The sequence below is a fragment of the Diospyros lotus genome, chromosome 6, assembly GCF_014633365.1.
Source record: "Diospyros lotus cultivar Yz01 chromosome 6, ASM1463336v1, whole genome shotgun sequence".
Taxonomy (NCBI): domain Eukaryota; kingdom Viridiplantae; phylum Streptophyta; class Magnoliopsida; order Ericales; family Ebenaceae; genus Diospyros; species Diospyros lotus.
The window spans coordinates 7,485,994-7,505,880 of record NC_068343.1 but is presented as its reverse complement, the minus strand read 5'-3'; the positions used below and the strand labels follow the sequence as shown (position 1 = coordinate 7,505,880).

General features: G+C 35.0%; 2 protein-coding genes across 3 annotated transcripts; both read right to left on the bottom strand.

Moving 5' to 3' along the window:
* Positions 1-1,738: 1,738 nt before the first annotated feature.
* Positions 1,739-9,373, bottom strand: LOC127804617 (RNA-binding protein L). Of its 2 annotated transcripts, XR_008023696.1 has the most exons (11): positions 8,906-9,373; positions 7,099-7,161; positions 5,831-5,915; positions 5,677-5,748; positions 5,328-5,400; positions 5,065-5,116; positions 3,763-3,875; positions 3,606-3,675; positions 2,550-2,635; positions 2,275-2,376; positions 1,739-2,121 (listed from the first exon to the last, which is right to left on the bottom strand). XR_008023696.1 is itself a non-coding variant. In XM_052341496.1 (10 exons), the coding sequence occupies exons 1-10, from the start codon at positions 9,245-9,247 to the stop codon at positions 2,331-2,333; spliced, it is 1,002 nt and encodes a 333-aa protein (XP_052197456.1). In that variant the 5' UTR covers positions 9,248-9,373; the 3' UTR covers positions 2,135-2,330. The 2 variants fall into 2 exon arrangements, 1 of the variants encoding a protein (XP_052197456.1); XM_052341496.1 differs by lacking the exon at positions 1,739-2,121 and having other exon boundaries at positions 2,135-2,376.
* A 1,952-nt stretch (positions 9,374-11,325) lies between these two features.
* On the bottom strand, positions 11,326-17,691 carry LOC127803902 (SUMO-conjugating enzyme SCE1). The gene is made up of 5 exons (XM_052340517.1): positions 17,476-17,691; positions 17,207-17,290; positions 12,310-12,462; positions 12,093-12,206; positions 11,326-11,629 (listed from the first exon to the last, which is right to left on the bottom strand). The coding sequence occupies exons 1-5, from the start codon at positions 17,542-17,544 to the stop codon at positions 11,567-11,569; spliced, it is 483 nt and encodes a 160-aa protein (XP_052196477.1). The 5' UTR covers positions 17,545-17,691; the 3' UTR covers positions 11,326-11,566.
* Between the last annotated feature and the right edge of the window lie 2,196 nt (positions 17,692-19,887).

The following is a 19,887-nucleotide window of genomic DNA, read 5'->3' as shown; positions in this document are numbered from 1 at the left end:
GCTCGATCTGGTTGATCACATTACGTGCCTCTGCTTTGCATTTAATTGATTTGTGTTCAAAAGCTGAAAAGTCAACGAATAGACCCTAATTTATTAGTTAAAGAGGCTACAACACAAATGGGAAGGACAGCTGCTCTTCAGTCTTAAGAGAGTAGTAGGTTTCTTTGGGGAGAACTAATTAATTGGTTTGAAGCTTAGATGATGGCGCATCTGCATCTGCATCTGGGTTTGAATTCAAGACTCTTTTTCATTATCTTTTGTTAAAAGTGAGTTGGGGGGAGGGGAATAAAATAAAAATCAATGGAAGAGAGTTTGGTACTTAATTAGTGGAGATAATAGCAATAGAGGAGTAATAGACTGCTAGTTGAAATTACCCTCTTCCAAACAAAGCTTGAATTTTTCTTCCATAATCCTATTTTGCTCTCATCAAGTAATATATACTTAATTATTATTATTCTCATATCGGAGTCAAGTCGGATACTTATTGTATCATCTCTACTTGTATTGCCAACAAATCCATAAATAGAATAGCATTTATCAAATTTCCCATATTCTATGAGGGGGGCAGGTGTTAGGTACAGCATATGTAATAGATAGAAAACTGAGAATGAAAATATTAATAAAAAGGGAGCTCTCATAAGATTAGGATGCAATGCAACAAGCAACAGCTAGAGCAGCAATAATGCATTCATGAGAAATATATATATATATATATGTACACACGCACTTTTCTGTGGGTCCTAATACCATTTTGGTTTCTAACTTCACTTGGAAAACTGCTAAAAACAAGAGGGGTTGTTCTTCTTTGCTTTTAAGCTGTGATAATGATCTGTCTGATTCCGAGAAAGTTTCACAGATTTTAGTCGGCCTGCTCTGCTGCAGATCATGTCCACTTTGTTTACAATAATAATAATAATAATAATAATATTATGAACTGTTGAAACCTTCATTTATAATTTGAGCATTAAGAAAGAATTGTAGCATCAGACCAGCGAGCTCATCTTTATAATTGAAGTTTAATGATTCATTCGGTTGTAATTATAAAGCATAAATCATAATTTATTTATTATAAAGTTTAAACAAATCAGAAGCTTTTAAAATTTTTAATAGCCAAAATACTAAAATTGTGAAGATGTTAAAAGAGTGAAACATGAACGGCTAGCACTCCCTCCCTTCTTGTGTTGTGCCCCCATCCATCCATCCATCCATCCCCATGCCATGACAACCCCTTTTTTTGTTGGACGGACGTAGTAGACATGCAATTACAGAATAATAAAATATTATATTATTAAAAACACATAATTTACTAACAAATTATGCATACTAAATATATATATATAAACACTTCTTGGCTTTAATATTTTTTTTTAATTTTTTTTTACATATATTAATGGATTGCCTTCCCATTCCCATTCCCATTCCCATTCCCATACCAAAATAGCTTCCCCCGAGTCAAGGTGATAAGAAACAAAGCCGTGAAAGAGGGAGGCGACGAGTGCACATGGAAAACGACACATTAAGGTTAAATCTGACTGATCAATTCAATACCTCCAGGCTCCAGCCTCCTCCTGCCAACCCTCTACGATCTCGCTAGCTAGCCTGCGTATTATGCTTTTACTGTAAGTAATCAATCAACGATTAAATCTCTCTCTCTCTCTAGAGAACGCAGTTACCTAAACACCGTCGTCTGCATTATTACTGCGTGCATGCATGCTGTCAGATTAGCACAGAAGGGTCAAAAAGCGAAAACAGAAAAGTCAAAATTAGTTGGAGAAAAATTGGGGAAAAGGACTACTTGGAAGTTGTTGAGCCACAGCCACAGCGGTCAATCAATTTCAGTTAGCTGCTGCACTGCTGTTTGACTTTTGTCTCATTTTAGTTTACATTTATTTATTATCGATCGATAGTTTCAGTCTCCGAAAGAGACTTCAATTACTTTGCCGCCAACTCCAGTTCACACAAACCAACACCAGACCCCCAGACCCAGCAGCAGGGGGTTTCAAATTAATATCAATGCCATACGACAGACAAACGACAAACGTAATTCAATTCCGCCAGTTCATTGCCAGAATTCAGAAAAAAGCCCAATTCACACTCTCATGAATTTGACCTGACCATGCCCTGCCAAACAAGATACAAAATAAAACACTCTCAATTCCTCCATTGCTAACTTCGTCCAAGATACAAAATAAAGTGTTGTCTAAAAAGCTCATTGATTCTGGGGAAAAGCTAAGATCCAGTGACAGTTAAAAAGAACAGAAAATGCAGATCCACCTGAATGACAATGGCGACCGAGGATTGACCAGTTGACTTTGATGCACTCTGTGCATTTACCTTGACTTCTTACTGCGCATTCCCATCCTAGACCTCGCATACCTAAGTTTCTCATTAAGGAAAACTCTAGTAACACGATCATCGCAACCAGTAAAGCTTGACCCTGCACCACCCCTCCCCCTCATCCCACCAAAACATAATACATGTATACATAACAATAAAATACATTAATAAATGAAAGAAACTTTCAAATAAAAAGGGCATCTGAAGGATACTCTAACCGCATGCCCTCACCAGGTGGTGATGAGTATAGAATGGTGCCTTGCAGCCGAGACAGTGCTTCAGTTGAACAGGCAGTATCCTGCACATAAAGTCGCACGCAGCAGTAACTAAACTAGAAGTAGACTTGGTGGCTGGGCAGAAAAAAAGAACAAGTAGACTTGATGGATGACATAAAAGTTTCTTTGTGGATCGATCAAAGCATTATAAAAGAGAACACATATAAAAGGATTCCAGGTCTATCCATACTCATCAAAGTAAAGAGCAATATGCATATAATGGCAGCACTGCCCTCCAGAAGCACGTGGCTTTGTGTTCTCCGCAAGTTCACCAAGATATTATGGTACCACCAAAAGGAACTGTTCATAAGCAGTAACACCTTGGATGCGTTCTGTTAAGTTCTTGTTTGACCTTTCAGATCATCTACGAATTCAAATTCCCATTTTAGTTATTAACTTCACGTGCCTCATTTTCTCCATTAACTTTATCATCCAATAAATTACTGGAGCCAACCTTTTTGTTTGCTATGACATGTGATGATTTTGAGTACTCTTGTCCAAACATATGCCACTAACAATTTGCATTGCAGCTGTGTGAGAGCATTAATCCTAAGACCAACAGATAATAACTCTAAGTATTATCTCCCCCCAACCCCAAAGGAAATAGAGGGTTTGAGACTGAACTCAGACATTCTGCAACCCTTTATTGTTAGTAAGAAGGGCATGCAAGCTGAAGCAAGGAACAAAGACACAGAAAAAGAAATATATATCATTTCCTTTTTCATTCAAACCCATCGCAAGCACTGAGAAGTAAACCTTAAAATGATCAAGGCACAATAATTACTTCCCTAACTGGGGCATGCAGATGACAATTAATCTACATAACAGTTATAACATGTTTCAGTTTCACATATATCTTTGAGGGCAAATAAATATTAACAGTAACCGAACCGACTATACAGAAAAAAAACAAGACACATAGTTAAGTTTTATAGTAGAATGAATATTCCGGCAACACTTTTTGAAAAGAAATAAGTCATAGTAATGATGTACCCGAAAGTCAACAAATGCAACTGGAGCCCCATATGTACTCTGCATCTTCAATTTCAGGAATCCAGGGCAACTGTGAAACGACAAGAGTAAAAATAAATTAATTCCAACAAAAATCAAAGATGACAAAAATAAAGGGAAAAAATTCATTGCTGCAAACCTTGAAAATACTTGAATCAGCTCTTCCTCTGAACAAGTTGGCCCTAAACTAGCCACAAATAGAGTTGGACATGGGGTAACATTTTGCGACATATGAGGTGCTGAGGAGTTGTTCTGACAGGGTAGGAGAAATCCCCAGATTACACAAATTGGCAGAATAACTAAAGCATATGCATGACATTGTTTTACCGGTGGTGGAACTTTTCACATAATGGGACTATGAGAAAATACCTATGATGTTTTATGGGGTATAATATTGGGCAATAAAACATCAATGTGTGCTAAATATAAGTACAACTGACATGAAGAGGTTATAGTAGATGTATGGTCATACAAGAAAAGACAAATAAATACAAAACTATATGTACTAACACCTAATGAGGGCAATATGTGTGAGATGCAATAAAGATATTTTGGTCATGTGAGAAGAAACCAATAGACATTTCTATGAGAAGGATGTACGGAATAGAAGAAACTCATAACAAACGAGGTAGAGAAAGACCAACAGAAACGTGGTAAAGAACTATTAAACATGCATGGGATATAATAACCTCACCAAAGTCATGGATATAGATAGAGAAGATAGGTGAGTCAAATACATGTAGCCAACCCCAGCCTGGTATGTTGTTGAGAAAATGACTATGAAAAGGCAAGAGGCTCCCAAGAAGATCAAGCAAATCATGGATGTTGATGCTACTCAGAAATGCCATTTAAAAGTAGCATGGTGAATTTATGATCCTAACCATCAAAATAATGTATGTAGCTTTTAGTGGGCTTTGTGAATCATCATCAAAGGTAATGACTTCTTATGGCTATATATACCAGCAGCCTTTCAGATTAGCAGTAGGTGGCACTCTAGACAAGAGACGCAAAATCAGTATTCAGACTTCCAAATTGAAAAACTCTTTTTGCAAGACTGTAACTAGAAGAATTATTCCACAAAGACATCTTTCACACTCTTAATAAAAACTTCTTATTCAAAGACTGCAAAGAATTGGAAGAGACCACTATCAAGTAACTCAAGGAACAGGGAAACATTCCAAGAACTAATTGAGACAACTTGTGCAGCTTTCAAATCAGGATGCATAGGGATGAAACCTAAAATTCTACTGCTTAGCCTTAAAATATAAATTATTGTTGCAAGAAGGAATGGAAGGAATGGTTGAAACTCCTGATATAAAAGATATTTGTACCTTGAAGAGCAACTCTTCCGTCTCTTTAAGAGTAAAATAATGGCATTAAGAACTTCAAATAAGCTGAAATTTAACAAGATCAAATATAACCCTGCACAGTAAAGCCTTACCATCTTTGCTGTGGTTGCCTCATTCAAAGCCCTACCTTCAAAGTTTGCATAGCTGTATCATGAATAAGAAACAATAAAAAAAAAGTTTACAAGACTGAAATACTCTCAAAACTTCAGGGATGGGGCCCGTAATGAACAAACTGCTTTTACTAGGCCCTTTGATCTTTCAGCTGGAATTAATTCATTTCAAGTAAGCAAATGTGCTTACTCACTTGCAAATAATCATTTCCAAATAAAAATGTGCTTTAAGTAGTGCATTTGACCTTTGTGTAGATGGATAACCAATTGTGTTGTAAGCAGAATTACCAATTCCAGGCATAAGAATGCTGCCAACACCTGCTAGTGCCCAAGCGTGCAAAACATGTGCAATGTGAGCTTTTAGAATAATGTGTCTCCGGGTGACTAACTAGTATTCCAAGCAACAGAAACATCAAAAAGTTGAGAAAGGGCTTCTTAGGAGGCAACATAGAGATAAATCTCATTAACATTAAATAATCAGGTTGGGGGGTTTTGGCAGAAAGGGGGAGGAATAAAACTATTTAAGAACAAAGAGCTCCTAATTAAACGCTTCCTCATCCCTATCACTCTTAACAATCAGAACAACCATCGTACCAGTATCAGAACCACCCCTTGCAAATGTAGCAGATTCTCTTATTCTCTTCTCTGATCCAGGTTTTCCATCATCTAATCCATAAGTTCACAGTCAGTTCTGCAACAGTTAATAAAAGGTAGAACATAGACAGCAAGAATAATGAAAGAAACATACCTATTCTTGAGCGTTTAGATCTTGAGTTAGATTTTGCAAGATCGATGTATAAGGTGGACCCCTTCTCCAGGTCAAACACCATTCCCTGCAAAAACATGTATGACCAGAAACTTAATAGAATCCTATACCAAGGTATGGGGTTTTACATACAATAGTGGCATCATCTCTACCTCAGACTAACTTTTCCTCTACAGGTATAAAAACTTGGGACAAAAACAAAGGCTCTCTCATGTTCCATCATGGTGGAAGCAATGACCAGAATCAAAGAATTTTTCTGGCATGGGACTAATACCAATAGTTTAGTTTTAAAATGGAAATGGCCAAAAGTTTTTATAGAATGCACTCAGAATTCTCTTATCCAGTGCATACTCTCTCTAATTTTTGTCATCTTATATCATTAAGAGTCCAAAATATTATATAGCCATCATAAATAACCAAGGAGCCTTTCTTTATGGGGGTAGTCTACTGCTGCTGTCATAAGGGCCCAATTGCACTCCATTTTAGAACACAGGAGTGGCCAAGCAGCCCAGATGAGGTCTACAAAATACAAAAATAAATTCTATCATTAATTTTGAAATAAAAATTTGAACACAGATTAGGAATAAACACCATTTTCAGTTTTTCTTCTCATTTTTTTGACAAATGACAACAAAATGAAACAACATTTTCAGTTTCTATTTTTGCTAACTCAAACAGAATGGAACGGAATGAAAACCTTAAAATGAATGAAAATTTCCCACAACAATTTCAAACGACCCCTTAATGCACTATTCATTAGTTGTTAAATTTTCAAACATAGTGACTGAAGACAATTCAACCAGGAGATAGAAGCTAAATTTATCAGAAAAATAATAAAAATTGTAGTTGTGTCCCTTAACTATCCTTCAAATGCGGAAAATTGATCAAGTCAGGGATCAAAAAAATGCTAGAGTTGTTTTACTCAAAACTTTCTCTAAAATAGTAATTCTGCATGCCAAATATGCTATAATACTGTTACTAAAAGGTTTTACTAAAGTAAGACCCTGGGACAATATATGTGCTACAGCTTTGCTAAAAGACAAAATCATCATCATGCTCATGCATAATCTCAGCGGACAAAAAGCTTAATGCATAACAAGACTTTGAATGATTTGATCCCCATGAGCATCATGTTATAGATTCTGACATTAATAATAAAGCACCAAACGACAAAAAGAGCATACAGAGTAAGAACATTGCTAGAAGAATTTTCCAACCATTATACAAATATTGTAACTAGATATTCTTACATTGAGTGCCTGCAAAGCTGTAACTGCCGACTGTTGATCCATGAATACAGCAAAAGCAAATGGCTGCAATATCCCAGACCATGTTAATCAGCAATTCATGAGAAAAATGGCATATCAAGCACAAAATCCTGACAATTAGAGATTTAGCTTTGCTAAAAAACAAACAGAAATTGGGATTAAAAAATTATCCCCAAATTACAATCAATGTACGAAGTTCATAAAAAGTTCAAAACTGTTATTACCCCATCAAAACTTTATAAAGGGACACAACAAAAATATTTAGTTTATAGAGAGTGGCTAACCAGTGGAAAAATTCTTTAATGGAGTGTGAAATTCAGTACAGTTAGATAGTTACATTTTACAAACTCGCATCCACAAGATTCAGCCACACAATCTACTCAAATTAACAGGAAATGTGATTACTAATGGTTCAGACACAATCATAAAACAATTATGGAACCTTTTGGGAGATGAATAAGCAATTAACCCAGCCACCTCAAAAGGAGGAGGCTGAAAATTGAAGTAATAACTGGCAACAGTTACATGTGAATCTTATTAGATAGCAAACAAACAGTTACTTTAAGAACTTCAAAAAAAAAAAAAAAAAAGTTCATAGCATGTTAAATTTGAAGCCATCAGATTCCCCATAGTGTTTGAATTAGCCAATGCAGCTCACAAGGGAACATAGAGAAAACAAAGGTTGCAGTTGCAGGCCTTTTTGGATCTCATTATGTTTAAGTGAATATGTTTTGACTGTCACTAAAAATGGTTGGAACCCACCTCCATTCTAAAATGTGCAGTACACACATTTAGGGGGTGTTTGTTAATCAAGATATAGCCAAGATATGGAATATATCCCGGACTTCTATCATTCCCAATATGTTTGTTAAGTTTATCTGACCATTATTGAAAAAATCATTAATGACCTCTTATCTTGATTTTTCAAGATATGCATATCTCTTCTCCTTCTCAAGATAAGCATATATTGGCCCCTACATATAAGAAAAAAATGGCATATGTGTCCTCTAATGCATCCCAAAGAATTTAACAAACAGTTTGATAAAAATCTTGAAATGCTTCCTAACTTTATCTTGATAATTCCATATCTTGGTCCGAAAATCATTCTGGACTTATCTTGATATTCCCTTATCTTGCTCATTTTAACAAACGCTACCTTAGTAAATAAGCCAACTCCTTTCAACCTTGATACCTCCCCAAACTTGAGAAACTTTTGATAGCCGTACCCCACCTCAGCTAGAATAGGCTAAGAACGATATTGATAACTTGACATTTTAGGCCAAGTTAAGGTCTTTTGGCCAAGCTTGAGCTTATTCATGAGCAACAAAGGACACTCATTATTATTTAGTCTTCAAGCACTTCACATTGCGCAACTTCAACTCAAATGCATCTTTGCTTTTTTCTCTCTCTTTTCTTTTTTAACCTGAGAAGTAAAATGTATTAGAGAAGGGCCTCAACCGGGTATAATCTGTGTAGAAAATCTCAAACACGGACAACTTGAAATGTTATTAAACCAAATTTATCCCATCAGCGAAGGCTTCAAATATACCTAAGTGGCCAACACAAGTAGTTGGGACAAAACCTTGTTGAGTTGGGGTTGTCAACATTCCCAAAAATTACAAGCACTTAATAGTTAATATGGCCAATAGACCCAATATAAATTTCCCGACCAAAATTAGCCCCGATCCGACACCTTCAATGGAAGTAAAAAAGACACCTTTAACCAATTCAAACATTTCATTTCCTTGAATGTTTTCAATTCAGCACGCGTGGATTCGAAATAGAGTACCTGCGAAGAAGAAGTAGCGGTTCGGAGGTGCGAAGACTCGTAGCCGGGAAACTCTCGGAAGAGGTTGTAGATTTCGCGGGGTTTAACATCCTCGGGAAGGCCGGCTACAAAGAGCGTCCGGACGTGGTCGAAGGAGGAATGGGCATGCAGCGCCGACGTGTAGGAGGAGGCCAACGAGGGTTGGGGGTAAGGGGGCAATTGCTGGGGGAGGTGGTGCAGTGGCGGCTGGGAGGGATCCACCGGGGCAAGCGGCGGCGTAGGATGAGGAGGAGTGTGTTGGTAGTAGGCGTAGCGGTGGAGGCCCGGCGGTGGAGGTTGGAAGTATGCCGCCATGTCGTCCATGGAACGAATTGCTCCGACGTGATCGATTACCGTCGTGCCCTAAAACGTTTGCGCCCCTCTATGTTCAGACAGGTAGCACTTGCTGGCTTTGGGCCCGTTTCTGAAACTCGCTTACGCCCAGTCTCTCTCTATATATATAAATATATAGGAAGGGTTTTCATAACGAGTAACATTAGATTTAGGTATACTAAACCCTAAGGTATTTATGAAGATGTATTTAATATATTTATTTTTAATATTTAAATATTTCTATTAATTGATCACATAACTTTATTATATTTTAAAGTATTTTATTAAGTCATAAAAATATTTAGATATAAAAAATTAAATATATTAAATGTTCATTAGTGAATGTCCTAAAAGATATATATATATATATTATAAGAGTAAAAATTATGAATGCAATAATTAAATTTTATGAACAAATTAATTATTTAGATATATAATATAAAATTAAAATTTTCCAAGAAATATTGTAGGTGTAAATACATTTTAATTATCTATCTTTATATATATATAATATAAAATTGTAAATAATTGAAAGAGATTATGGGTGCGAGCGAATGTATTTATTGGAATAAGTGAATTAGAAATTTGAATTTGAGTATTTTAAATTATTTGAATGATTTAAAATTATTATTTTTTTATCTTTGTAAGAAATATCTACATTTATATTTACAATTAACTATAAATTGTATTAGTTGGATAAATAAATTTGAGATTTAAGCATTTGAATTTGAAAATTTTAAATGATATCATCTTAAATTAACTGATCCAACAAAAATATGTATCTATATATATATATATGTCCATATACATGTGAATATTTTATACTTTTAGAAATGATAATTTGTTTATATTTTTTGGTGTTTTTAGGTAATAGGTAAAGGTTTTGATTTAGGAGTTATTAATTTATGTTAATATTGCGAGTGTTGTTATTTTTTGGTACTATTAATTTATTGTTATTTCTAATTATTCATTTATTGTATTCATTCTCTTAATCTTCGTAATAGTTACTTTTTGTCACCTAAAATTTTATCAATTAACTTGAAATTTTTTAGCCTCGTTGATTGATAATTCCCCCCCCCCCCCCCCCCCTTTTTTTGTAGATAATTTTTCTGTTTATCTTTATTATTTAATCCTTCTCTTCTCTTTCATGTTCAAATTTTCAATTCTTTTTCCTTAATTTTTTTGTCTGCATTCCTAATTTTCGAACCTACCTCCATTTTTAGTTATAAATACAAATAGCTACAATTATAATTAAATTCTCTCTCTCTCTCTCTCTAGTTTATCCTTAGAAGTTATATGTTTATTTAAATAATAAAAGAAAGTAATTTATTTTCATTTTTACTTTTGAAATTGGTTATTATTTTTTTATACCCCATGCTTTCGATTCTTTTATTTCGTATGATGCATTATATATATTTATAATTAAATTTTGCCATGTTATAATTAATATTAATTAACACGAATACATAACTTTTTTATTTTCTTAAAAGACATAATTATTTCACTCTTAATTTATCAAGATTATTAAATTTTATTTAGAAGTTAGAATACAAACTGTACATGGATGGGGTGGGTTATTTTATAAAAAAAACAAAACAAGATGGCATCTTTAAGATTTGGCATAGATATTGAGACCACTAGCTTTTTCAAATATTACCGTTAAGACTTATAAAACTCCCCCTCTTAGCCGTAGCAAGTTGCAATGATCCCTCCCCCTTACCCACCCATTCTATAACTTGACAGACCCAAACAATCCCAAAGGCTGACGCGATCAATCCTTTCAATGCATTGCAACTGGAGACCAAACTTCATTCTATCCTTGAGAACCCACTTCTACTTTTCGAATGGACCACCCTAAACCCTGTAAGTAGTATATAAACATCAACGCAGACTTGGCCCCCAAAAGTTTCAAACTCTATTTGCAAATGAAGATACAAACAAGCCGACCTGAGCCTCCTTTCACTGCTCATTATTTCAAACAAGCCCCGTAACCTTAGGAATGCAAGAATGATGTGCGTGCGCATCATGGATAAATGTTGTTTGTGTTTAGTTCGTTCATCATTTCAACATTATTAACAACTTAGACATTTATAAATATCACATATAACACAAACATTTGGAATGTCTGAAACGGGGATTGAGTTTTACACTGAAAGAGACACAACAAGTAATCTTTGGCCAGGTTTACCGTCATGTATCAACCAAAGTTTGTTTAAACTAAGAGAGAGACAAAAGCAGTTCCAAGGATACAGTTTACGCTATGGCAACATGGAAGTTACCAGGCGTCAGGCAAAACAAATTCTTTGTTGCTTAGACCAGAGGTGGATACTGCTTTGCCTGCTGTCGGACGCGTCTCTTATACTCCACTGTATCCTGCACAAGTCAAGGCAATGGGTTCATCAATTCCCACGCTAGGTTCATATTTATAAAATTGCATCTCCAATACTAAGAAGCTTATAGACAACAACAATTTAGCCACCCGCAAGTCTGCGCCCAATGCTCGATTCTTAAGGCCCGCCATTCTAACAAGGCCCCCACAAAACAAATTAACTGAATGTTTAGCATGCTTAATGTTACAATATGTGTACCTCTTTTGCCAGAAGCAGTCATACAGGTCAAAAAAATAATCTATGGACATAATCCGAGATGACAAAGGCATAGGCTTCCATTCAGGACACGTTTAACAAAGGTTCCACACCTTGATGTGCTATTATACGACTACACAGCATGACAAAGGAACAGGGTCCCCAAACACCAAAAATAGTTGATTTTAAGAGAACAAAAAAAATACCCAAACATGCTGGCATTATCCAAATATCAAAAGAACCAAAAATACCTGGATAAAGAGGTGATATCCTTCAGTCTGTGCAGGATCAGCAGGGTTGGGCTGATCCAATAAATCCTGGATGCCAACAAGAATTTGTTTGACTGTAATTGCTGGTCTCCATCCCTAGATACAGCAAAATCATTCCAAATAATCAGGGGCAATAAATCCAACTTAAGACACACGAGTGACTAGCGTGCACAAGAAAGATGCTGGGACAGCTGCTTACGCTATCTTCATTGAGGATTGACAGGCAAACGGTTCCAGATGGGTAGACATTAGGGTGGAAGAAACCCGGGGGAAATTTACACTTGGGCGGTTTGCTGGGGTAGTCTTCACTAAAATGGAGTGTAAGAGGGAAGTACCCCCCTTCCCAATCAGTCTGCAAGCGTCATATATTATCAATTTGTCCAAGCCCACCCAATCAACAATACAGAACATGGTAATAATTCAACCGAAAGCTTTTTTTTTTTTTTTTTTTTCTTTTTCTTCTTGAGATTCTTAATTTTTTTCAACCAAAATCCTAATTGAGATAAAGATATCAGAGACAAAGAAATAGTATAGAGCAAGCATGGAACCATAGATAAACTTGCTGAACAAAGTTCTCTTGAGTATAACCTGAACCAGAAAATAGAATGTGCATCAACAAATGTAATAATTGTAAAAGAATTATTATAAAATAAATTACACAAGAAGACGGAATTACAAAGAATTGTCCGCTGGCAAGTTTGAAGTTTGCCAGGCTTTCTCTAGTCCAATTCAAAACCTCTAAACTATTAAGACAAGGAGAATATTAGCTATGAGTCAAATTCATCATGCTTGACAAGCCCATGAAATTAACAGGAAACCTCTTCTTCTACTTTGCAAGATTTATACATTTTATGTGAGCCACACAACAAGACTTTAGTGGCATATGTTTTATCTACGCAACAAACATCTTCATTGAACCCCAACAATTTGCATATGGTAAATCATTGTAGTGACCATAAAAACGAAATAATCAAAACCACTGTTCACATACTTCAACAATCCAAACTCACACTTGCTAGAGAGCATTTTGACACTAACTATTTCTGCTTTACATAGAAATTATCTAGATCAGGCCAAAGCTAAGAGATTGGTCAAATGTCCTCAAATCGCTTGATGGACAAACTCTGATTTTGAAGAAGTAATCCAGTCACATAAAATAAACTGATTGCCAGGACTCTTGCCGGACAAGCTCAAGCAACATAGGGGGGGCACAACTTAACAAGGGTATCCCTTCTAGCTTAAACCTGCTTTAGTCCCATAATACATAAATCAAGCTTAACCTAGGGCACATAGAATAGTTTGAACGCTACCTAGGTTTAAGAGAGAGCATACTGGGAGAATGACATCCCTAGCCACTCAACATACACCATGTCATGCCTTACATAGAGGAAGAATAATACATAACGAAGATTAACAATCACAGTGTGATTTAAAAGATGAAAAACAAGCTATTTTCAAGGAAAACAACAATGCAGAAAAATTGCACAGGAAATACTAGCCAAATCCGGATTGCAATGGCTAATACTACTAAAAATATGGCAAAAACCATTCTACAAGAGCCAAAGGGAAAAGCTCCAACGCAAAACAAGTCTTGGTGATGAAAGGAAGAGGTACAAGAAAAAAAAAATCGCCACAAGATTTTACACACATGTAAGAAAAAACACTAAAAGAAGCATATTTTGGTTAAAAAAAAATAAAAAACAGAAGCAAACTGGGCAAAGAGAAGAAAAGTCAAACAAACAGCAAATAGATACATGTATATATATACACACTACCTAAAGCAAGAGAAAGAAAAACAAAAGATTTAGGTCAAGTGAAATGCATAAAAGAAAGGGCAAATTACCAAAAAAATACCTGAACTTTGCCCCTTCTATCAAATATATAATGAACATTCCTTTTTATTAATAATACGCTCAACCTTTTAATTCTGTATCAATTGCATAATGTCATTCAATACACACTAACCGAGTCTCTTTCTGTCAAAATTTTGCAAACGTGGAATCCCATGTGCAATTGTTAGAAAGGAACTAAATTGACATGAAATTGTTGGAAAGGAAAATGCTTCCAAGATCATTGATTCCTCCAGTTCAGAATAAGCCCATTGATGGAGTTAGCAGAGGAATTATCCATCATCAGAAAGAAGCAAAAGAGAAACAGAGAGAGGAATGGAAGAAGATTATAAAGGGAGATGTATTTAAATAGAGAAAGAAGAAAAAGAAGGGAATATTTAGAAGCTCAGGTTTCTAAACTTGAAAGGAATTGTAGGAGGTGACAATAGGTGTTTCCAATAGAGGGGGAAGGACGATTGGTAATATGCCATTTTCATAGCTCAATGGGCAGAAAGGAAGACAGAAGAAAACAAAAGAAGGAAAAAATAGACAGGAAAAATGCAAACGTTTGATAGTTGTGAAAGAGATAAGGTTTCTTCAAGTGCTAATTCCCTTTTCTGCTTCCGATTAGGGTTTTGGGTTGCACAATTTGACCTCTTCTGTCATTCAATTTCCCCTCCAAAAATCTGACTTGTCAATGACTCAATCTTCCCCCTTTATGTTTACACATCAGATTCCCATTTGCAAAATTTTGACAAAAGGAGGCTCTGTTAGTGATGTATTGGACAGCGTTGTGCAATAGATACAAAATTAAAAGTTTTAAGTATTTAATTGATTAAAGATAAAGAATAATACAGCAAGTAAATAATAAAAGAGGTTCTGTTGGTGTGTATTGGACAGCATTTTGCAATTGATATAAAAATTAAAAGTTTTTGAGTATTTAATTGATTAAAACAAACATTCATTACATATTTGATACATGAGACAAAGTTCAGGTATTTTTTGGTAATTTGCGCTAAAAGAAAACACATAAATCAAAATATACCAATAAATGAGGGGGCAATCAAGAAGAGATACAAGAAGTATTTATTGAAGCTATTAAATGGAGGAGGAGAGATAGGTGTTACATTAGGGATTGTAGTGACTTTGAAGGAGATAGAAATTTCATGTTCTTTAGATATATTTGTCACAGACAAATTAAAGCAAGTATTGAAAGAGATCGAGAATAATAAAGCAGTTCAACTAGATAATATCCCAATAGAAGCATGGAAATACATGGGAGAATGGAGTAAAAAAAGAGCACTTTAGTACCTATTTGTAAGGATAAGGGAAATGTTCAAAGCTATGGAAATTATAAAAGGATCAAGCTAATGAGCCACATGATTAAACTTTGGAAGAGTGTACTAGAGCAAAGGTTAAGGTGAGAAACTAAGGTCTAAAAAATAAACCAATTCGGGAAGGCCCAAGTTAGTATTTAAAAGCTCACTGAATAGGAGATCAATAATGGAAGCCATCTACTTACCAATATGCTTAATGGAAAGGTACAAAGATAACCAAAAATTATTTACATATACTCTTTACAAGCTCAAAAAGCGTATGACGGATTACTTAGAGAAGTCTTGTAGAAGATGTTGAAAAAGGAAGGAGTTTGAATTGCGCATATATAGGTTATTAAGGATACATATCATCAACTAGAAACATATGTTAGTACTTGTGAAGGAGAAAGAAAGGCTTTTCCAGATATATTTGAATTACACCAAGCATCTGCATTGAACTCTTACCACTTTGCTCTTGTTATAGATGAACACACAAAACGCATCCAAGAAGTGCCTCAGCGTATGCATTTGCAAATGATATTGTCTTTGATAGATAACACAGAAATAAGGCACAAACATAGTTGTCAAAGGTGCAAGGTGCGCTGAGGTGCGAATTAGTGCTCGAAGCCTACTTGCAAAAAATACTGGAAGTAGATGCAAAGTCATAAAATCATACATGGAAAATAACCAACCCTATAATAACAACTAATATTATTGCAGAAAAATAATTAGTTTCTTTTGCAGTTAGAAAAACTAATTGCAAAAAAAAAAAATAGAGGAAAGAAAAAATTACAGCAGAACACACTGCAAAACACAATTAGTTCCTTCTAATTTCTTTTGCAGTTTTGCAATTAGAAGGAAGAACAAAATTACAGCAGAACACACAGCAAAAACAATTAGTTTCTTTTAAATTACAAAACAAATTAGAAGAGAGGAAAAAAAATAGAGCACACAGTGAAAAACAATTTGTTTATTTGCAATTAGTTTCTTCTAAATTGAAACAGAAATTAGATGAAAGAAAAAAACATTAGAGTAGAACACAAATCAAAAGACAATTAGAACAAAAATTAGTTTTTTCTAAATTGCAAAAAAAAAAAATAGAAATAAGAAAGAAAAATGAAACAGAACGCAGAGGTGTGACTAGTTCTCTAGCTAGTGTATGCAGAGCTGTGTCTAGTTCTCCAGCGAGTGAATGTCACTGCCATAGGATCCCAGCGAGCGGGCAATCCAACAGACCTCCAGCTTACTGCTAGGTTCACCTCTGACATATATACAAGAATATGCAATCAAATCAAGAAATAAGATCTAAGATTAAAAAAGGACAAGAAATAGGGTTTTAACACACCTATATACACAAGGCACGTGCCTCGCATTCCTAGCAGTGCCTCTTGTATGGCGCTGTACCTCAATGGTGATGAGGTATGCCTTTTGACAACTATGGCAGAAATAATAAACTAGAATTATGAAGGAACACCTTAATTGTAATGTTTGTAAGCTAAAAACAGACAAACAAACAAAATAAGAAAACGAAAAGGATAGATAACGGGCAGGTGTTATGTGTAGTTTCATCATTAGCGTCTGCTAGTATTCACGGGTTTGGTACCATAGCATTCATTGGTTGGAAATTCCAACACTCGATAGTTCAGAAAAAAACAAGTATCAAGTGCCCTGAAAAAAATATGCATCTACACTATGCATTTAAAATTTGCATATTTCAAATCACCAATCTCGAAGGCCTATGAAATATGTATTATCCCTTCTCAAATTCCAATCCACTACCTAAACACATACTTCGCTTCAAGACACATGGACGCCCAGAACCATATACGAGTAAGACTAACATAGGGTTAGTACTTAGTAGAACATAGAAGTAACAAAGCATTTCTAATAGCATTAATGAAATTGAAAGCATAAAAAGTAAAATACAGTAGCGCCCCTCCTCGAAACCTACCCCAGCCTTGCCGGGGATGGTGCAATGCCACACCATCAGATTCACCGAACCATCGGGCAGGGTCTCCGGCTTAGCAACGAAACCCTATCAACAAAGCAATCGAACAAACAAACACCAATCAGATAACAAATTCACCAAATAAAACCACACAAACAACAAATTGAACAGTCGAATTAAAACGCAAGATAGATATTATCAATATATGACGAACAAAACACGAATTGAGCGAGAGAGAGAGAGAGAGAGAGAGAGAGAGAGAGGAATCAGACATGAGGATGATTCCTCCGCCAGGCTTTCCGCTCCTCCGCGAGCCGACCACGAGCAATACCTCCAGACATGTTTCTCTCTCAGTCTCTCGGTCTCTCTGTGAGCAAGAAGCCTTTCTTTCTTTCTTTCTTTCTCCTCCTCCTCCTCGTCGAGGTGCCTTTAGCGGCCTAATTTTTAAAGTTGTTGCCGATTGTACGGGTAAGATTGCAAATAAAGACGAGCGAAGAAGCGACTGCCAGTGGGGTTTTGAAGCGGTTACAATCTTTTGCAATTTTCTTTTCCCACCTTTTCACAAGATTGCCCTCAAAAGGTCAGTGAATTACGGCGTCGCCCCTCATCCCGGCGTGAATTCCACGCTACAATGCGCAGGCACGTGAGGCCCCCGTTTGGCCTACAGCCTGGAGCTGATTAGGCTGCAACCAAGCCCATCATGCATCGACCGAGAAGCGGACGGCTGGATTCACGCCGAAAACTTTGCTACCGTGATCACAGCCGTCGGTTCATTGAGACAGAGGTGGCGTCACATCACGTTAGTGAAGAAATTTCCACGTTATAAATGCAAAGCCACCCGGATTAATTTTTGAAGAAAAAAAAATACTCGACGTGTTCCACTCTTTCTTGTCTCCACGTTCCACAATCATATCTCTTCAGTCACTTCTTCAATTATTCGTTTAAAGGATCAAATTTTATTCCGAAATGGTTTGACCATTGGCCCAGGATTATGATTTATTCAAATTTCTTGTTAAGCTTTAATGAGGGTATTATAATAAGCCCATTTATCTCTTAAAATTTGTGACGAAGGCCACACAAGTAATTAGACTCAAATTCTAATGCTTCCAATAAAATAAATACATCCGAATAGTGAATTTTAAAGTGTACATATGAATTGCTCGAAGGTTAGAGATATATGTTTTCAAAATATTTAAAAGTTTTCGTCAGTAATTTGAATCTTTTCATTTAGAGACTAGTATATCTATCATTTAATTTTTAAAATATTTTAGTATTGTATTTATATATAATTATTTTGAAAATAAATTTAAATTTACCATGTGAGGCCATAAGTATAAAAATGTAAAAAATAAAAAATAATTAGCTTTATGATTACTCTATCAAATCCTTTTTTCTTTTCAAAATAAGGAGAAATCCCACTAGCTCAAGCTGAAATTGGATCCCTCAATTGTTTTTTTTTTATTAAAAAATATGTCATTTGTTTTTATTTCTCGACATAATAAAATTATATTTAGTACATAAAACATGACTCAAATTTAAAAAAAAATTAATTAGGGAGAAAATGATTCTCAAATTTGGTATATTACCTCTTCAATGATATATATATATATATTTTATACGAATCACATTCTTATATTTTTTAAAAATTACTTTTCTACCATCAAACTTAAATAAATTACTTTTAAAAACTATGAAAATGTGATATTTTTTTAAACTTCATTTACTCTTAACCAACAATATAAAACTCTCACACACCAAAAAAATCCAAATTTTATTTTCTCATAATATGGGACCGCCCAATTACAAGCATCATCATTCTCTTATCATCTTCTCTTTTTTTTTTGTACAATTATTTCTTCACTTTCTCTTCTTTTCTTCATTTGTTTCTCCAATCTCCTATCTTTTTTTGCTATATATATTAACAATCTCATGAGGTGCAAAAATGTAATTATTAAGTTATTACGTATATATTATTCTTTGAATTTTTGTTATCATGTTGTTTTGTTATATATTTATTTAAATATAATATTTTAAATTATTAATACTTAATAAATGTCTTTTATGCACAAAATTTGTATGATAAGTCAAAAAGATATTTTTGAATACTTTCATAAAAAAATATTTACAATACCAAATATATTAATACCATAAATCACATTCGTGAGATTTTAATTAGTGGGAAGACACCAAAACACAGCTTATTTCTAGATTCTATCTTCTCTCATTTCATTATCCTTCTAGGTATAGGTTTTAGGCTCTTGAATTTTGCTGATTTAAGTATCAAAAAATCAAACAGGAGTGATTATTTCACAAGTCAAACAAGATATCAATTCAACTCACCACCCAACTCAACTCAAGAGTGATTATGCTCTTTCAATGGTCCATATATCTGTGAGTTTTTTAGTTTTTGGTCGTGAATCAAGCATTGCCATTCCTATCATAGGAACGTACGTTTGAATGAGTGATCATAAGCATTGACTTGAAAAGCACACTGAGTGCTCTTTAATTAGGAGTTCTTGAGAAGTGGATTCAAGCACTACTCCACGATCCACCAAGAAGTTAAAACACTGTGGGAGAAACGAGCACGACTCTCTCAAACCTCGAAATGGATGGATGAAAGCTTTATCACACCATCACATTGACGAAGACCCCAGCTTGGCAATGACCAAATTGGAATCATCCTA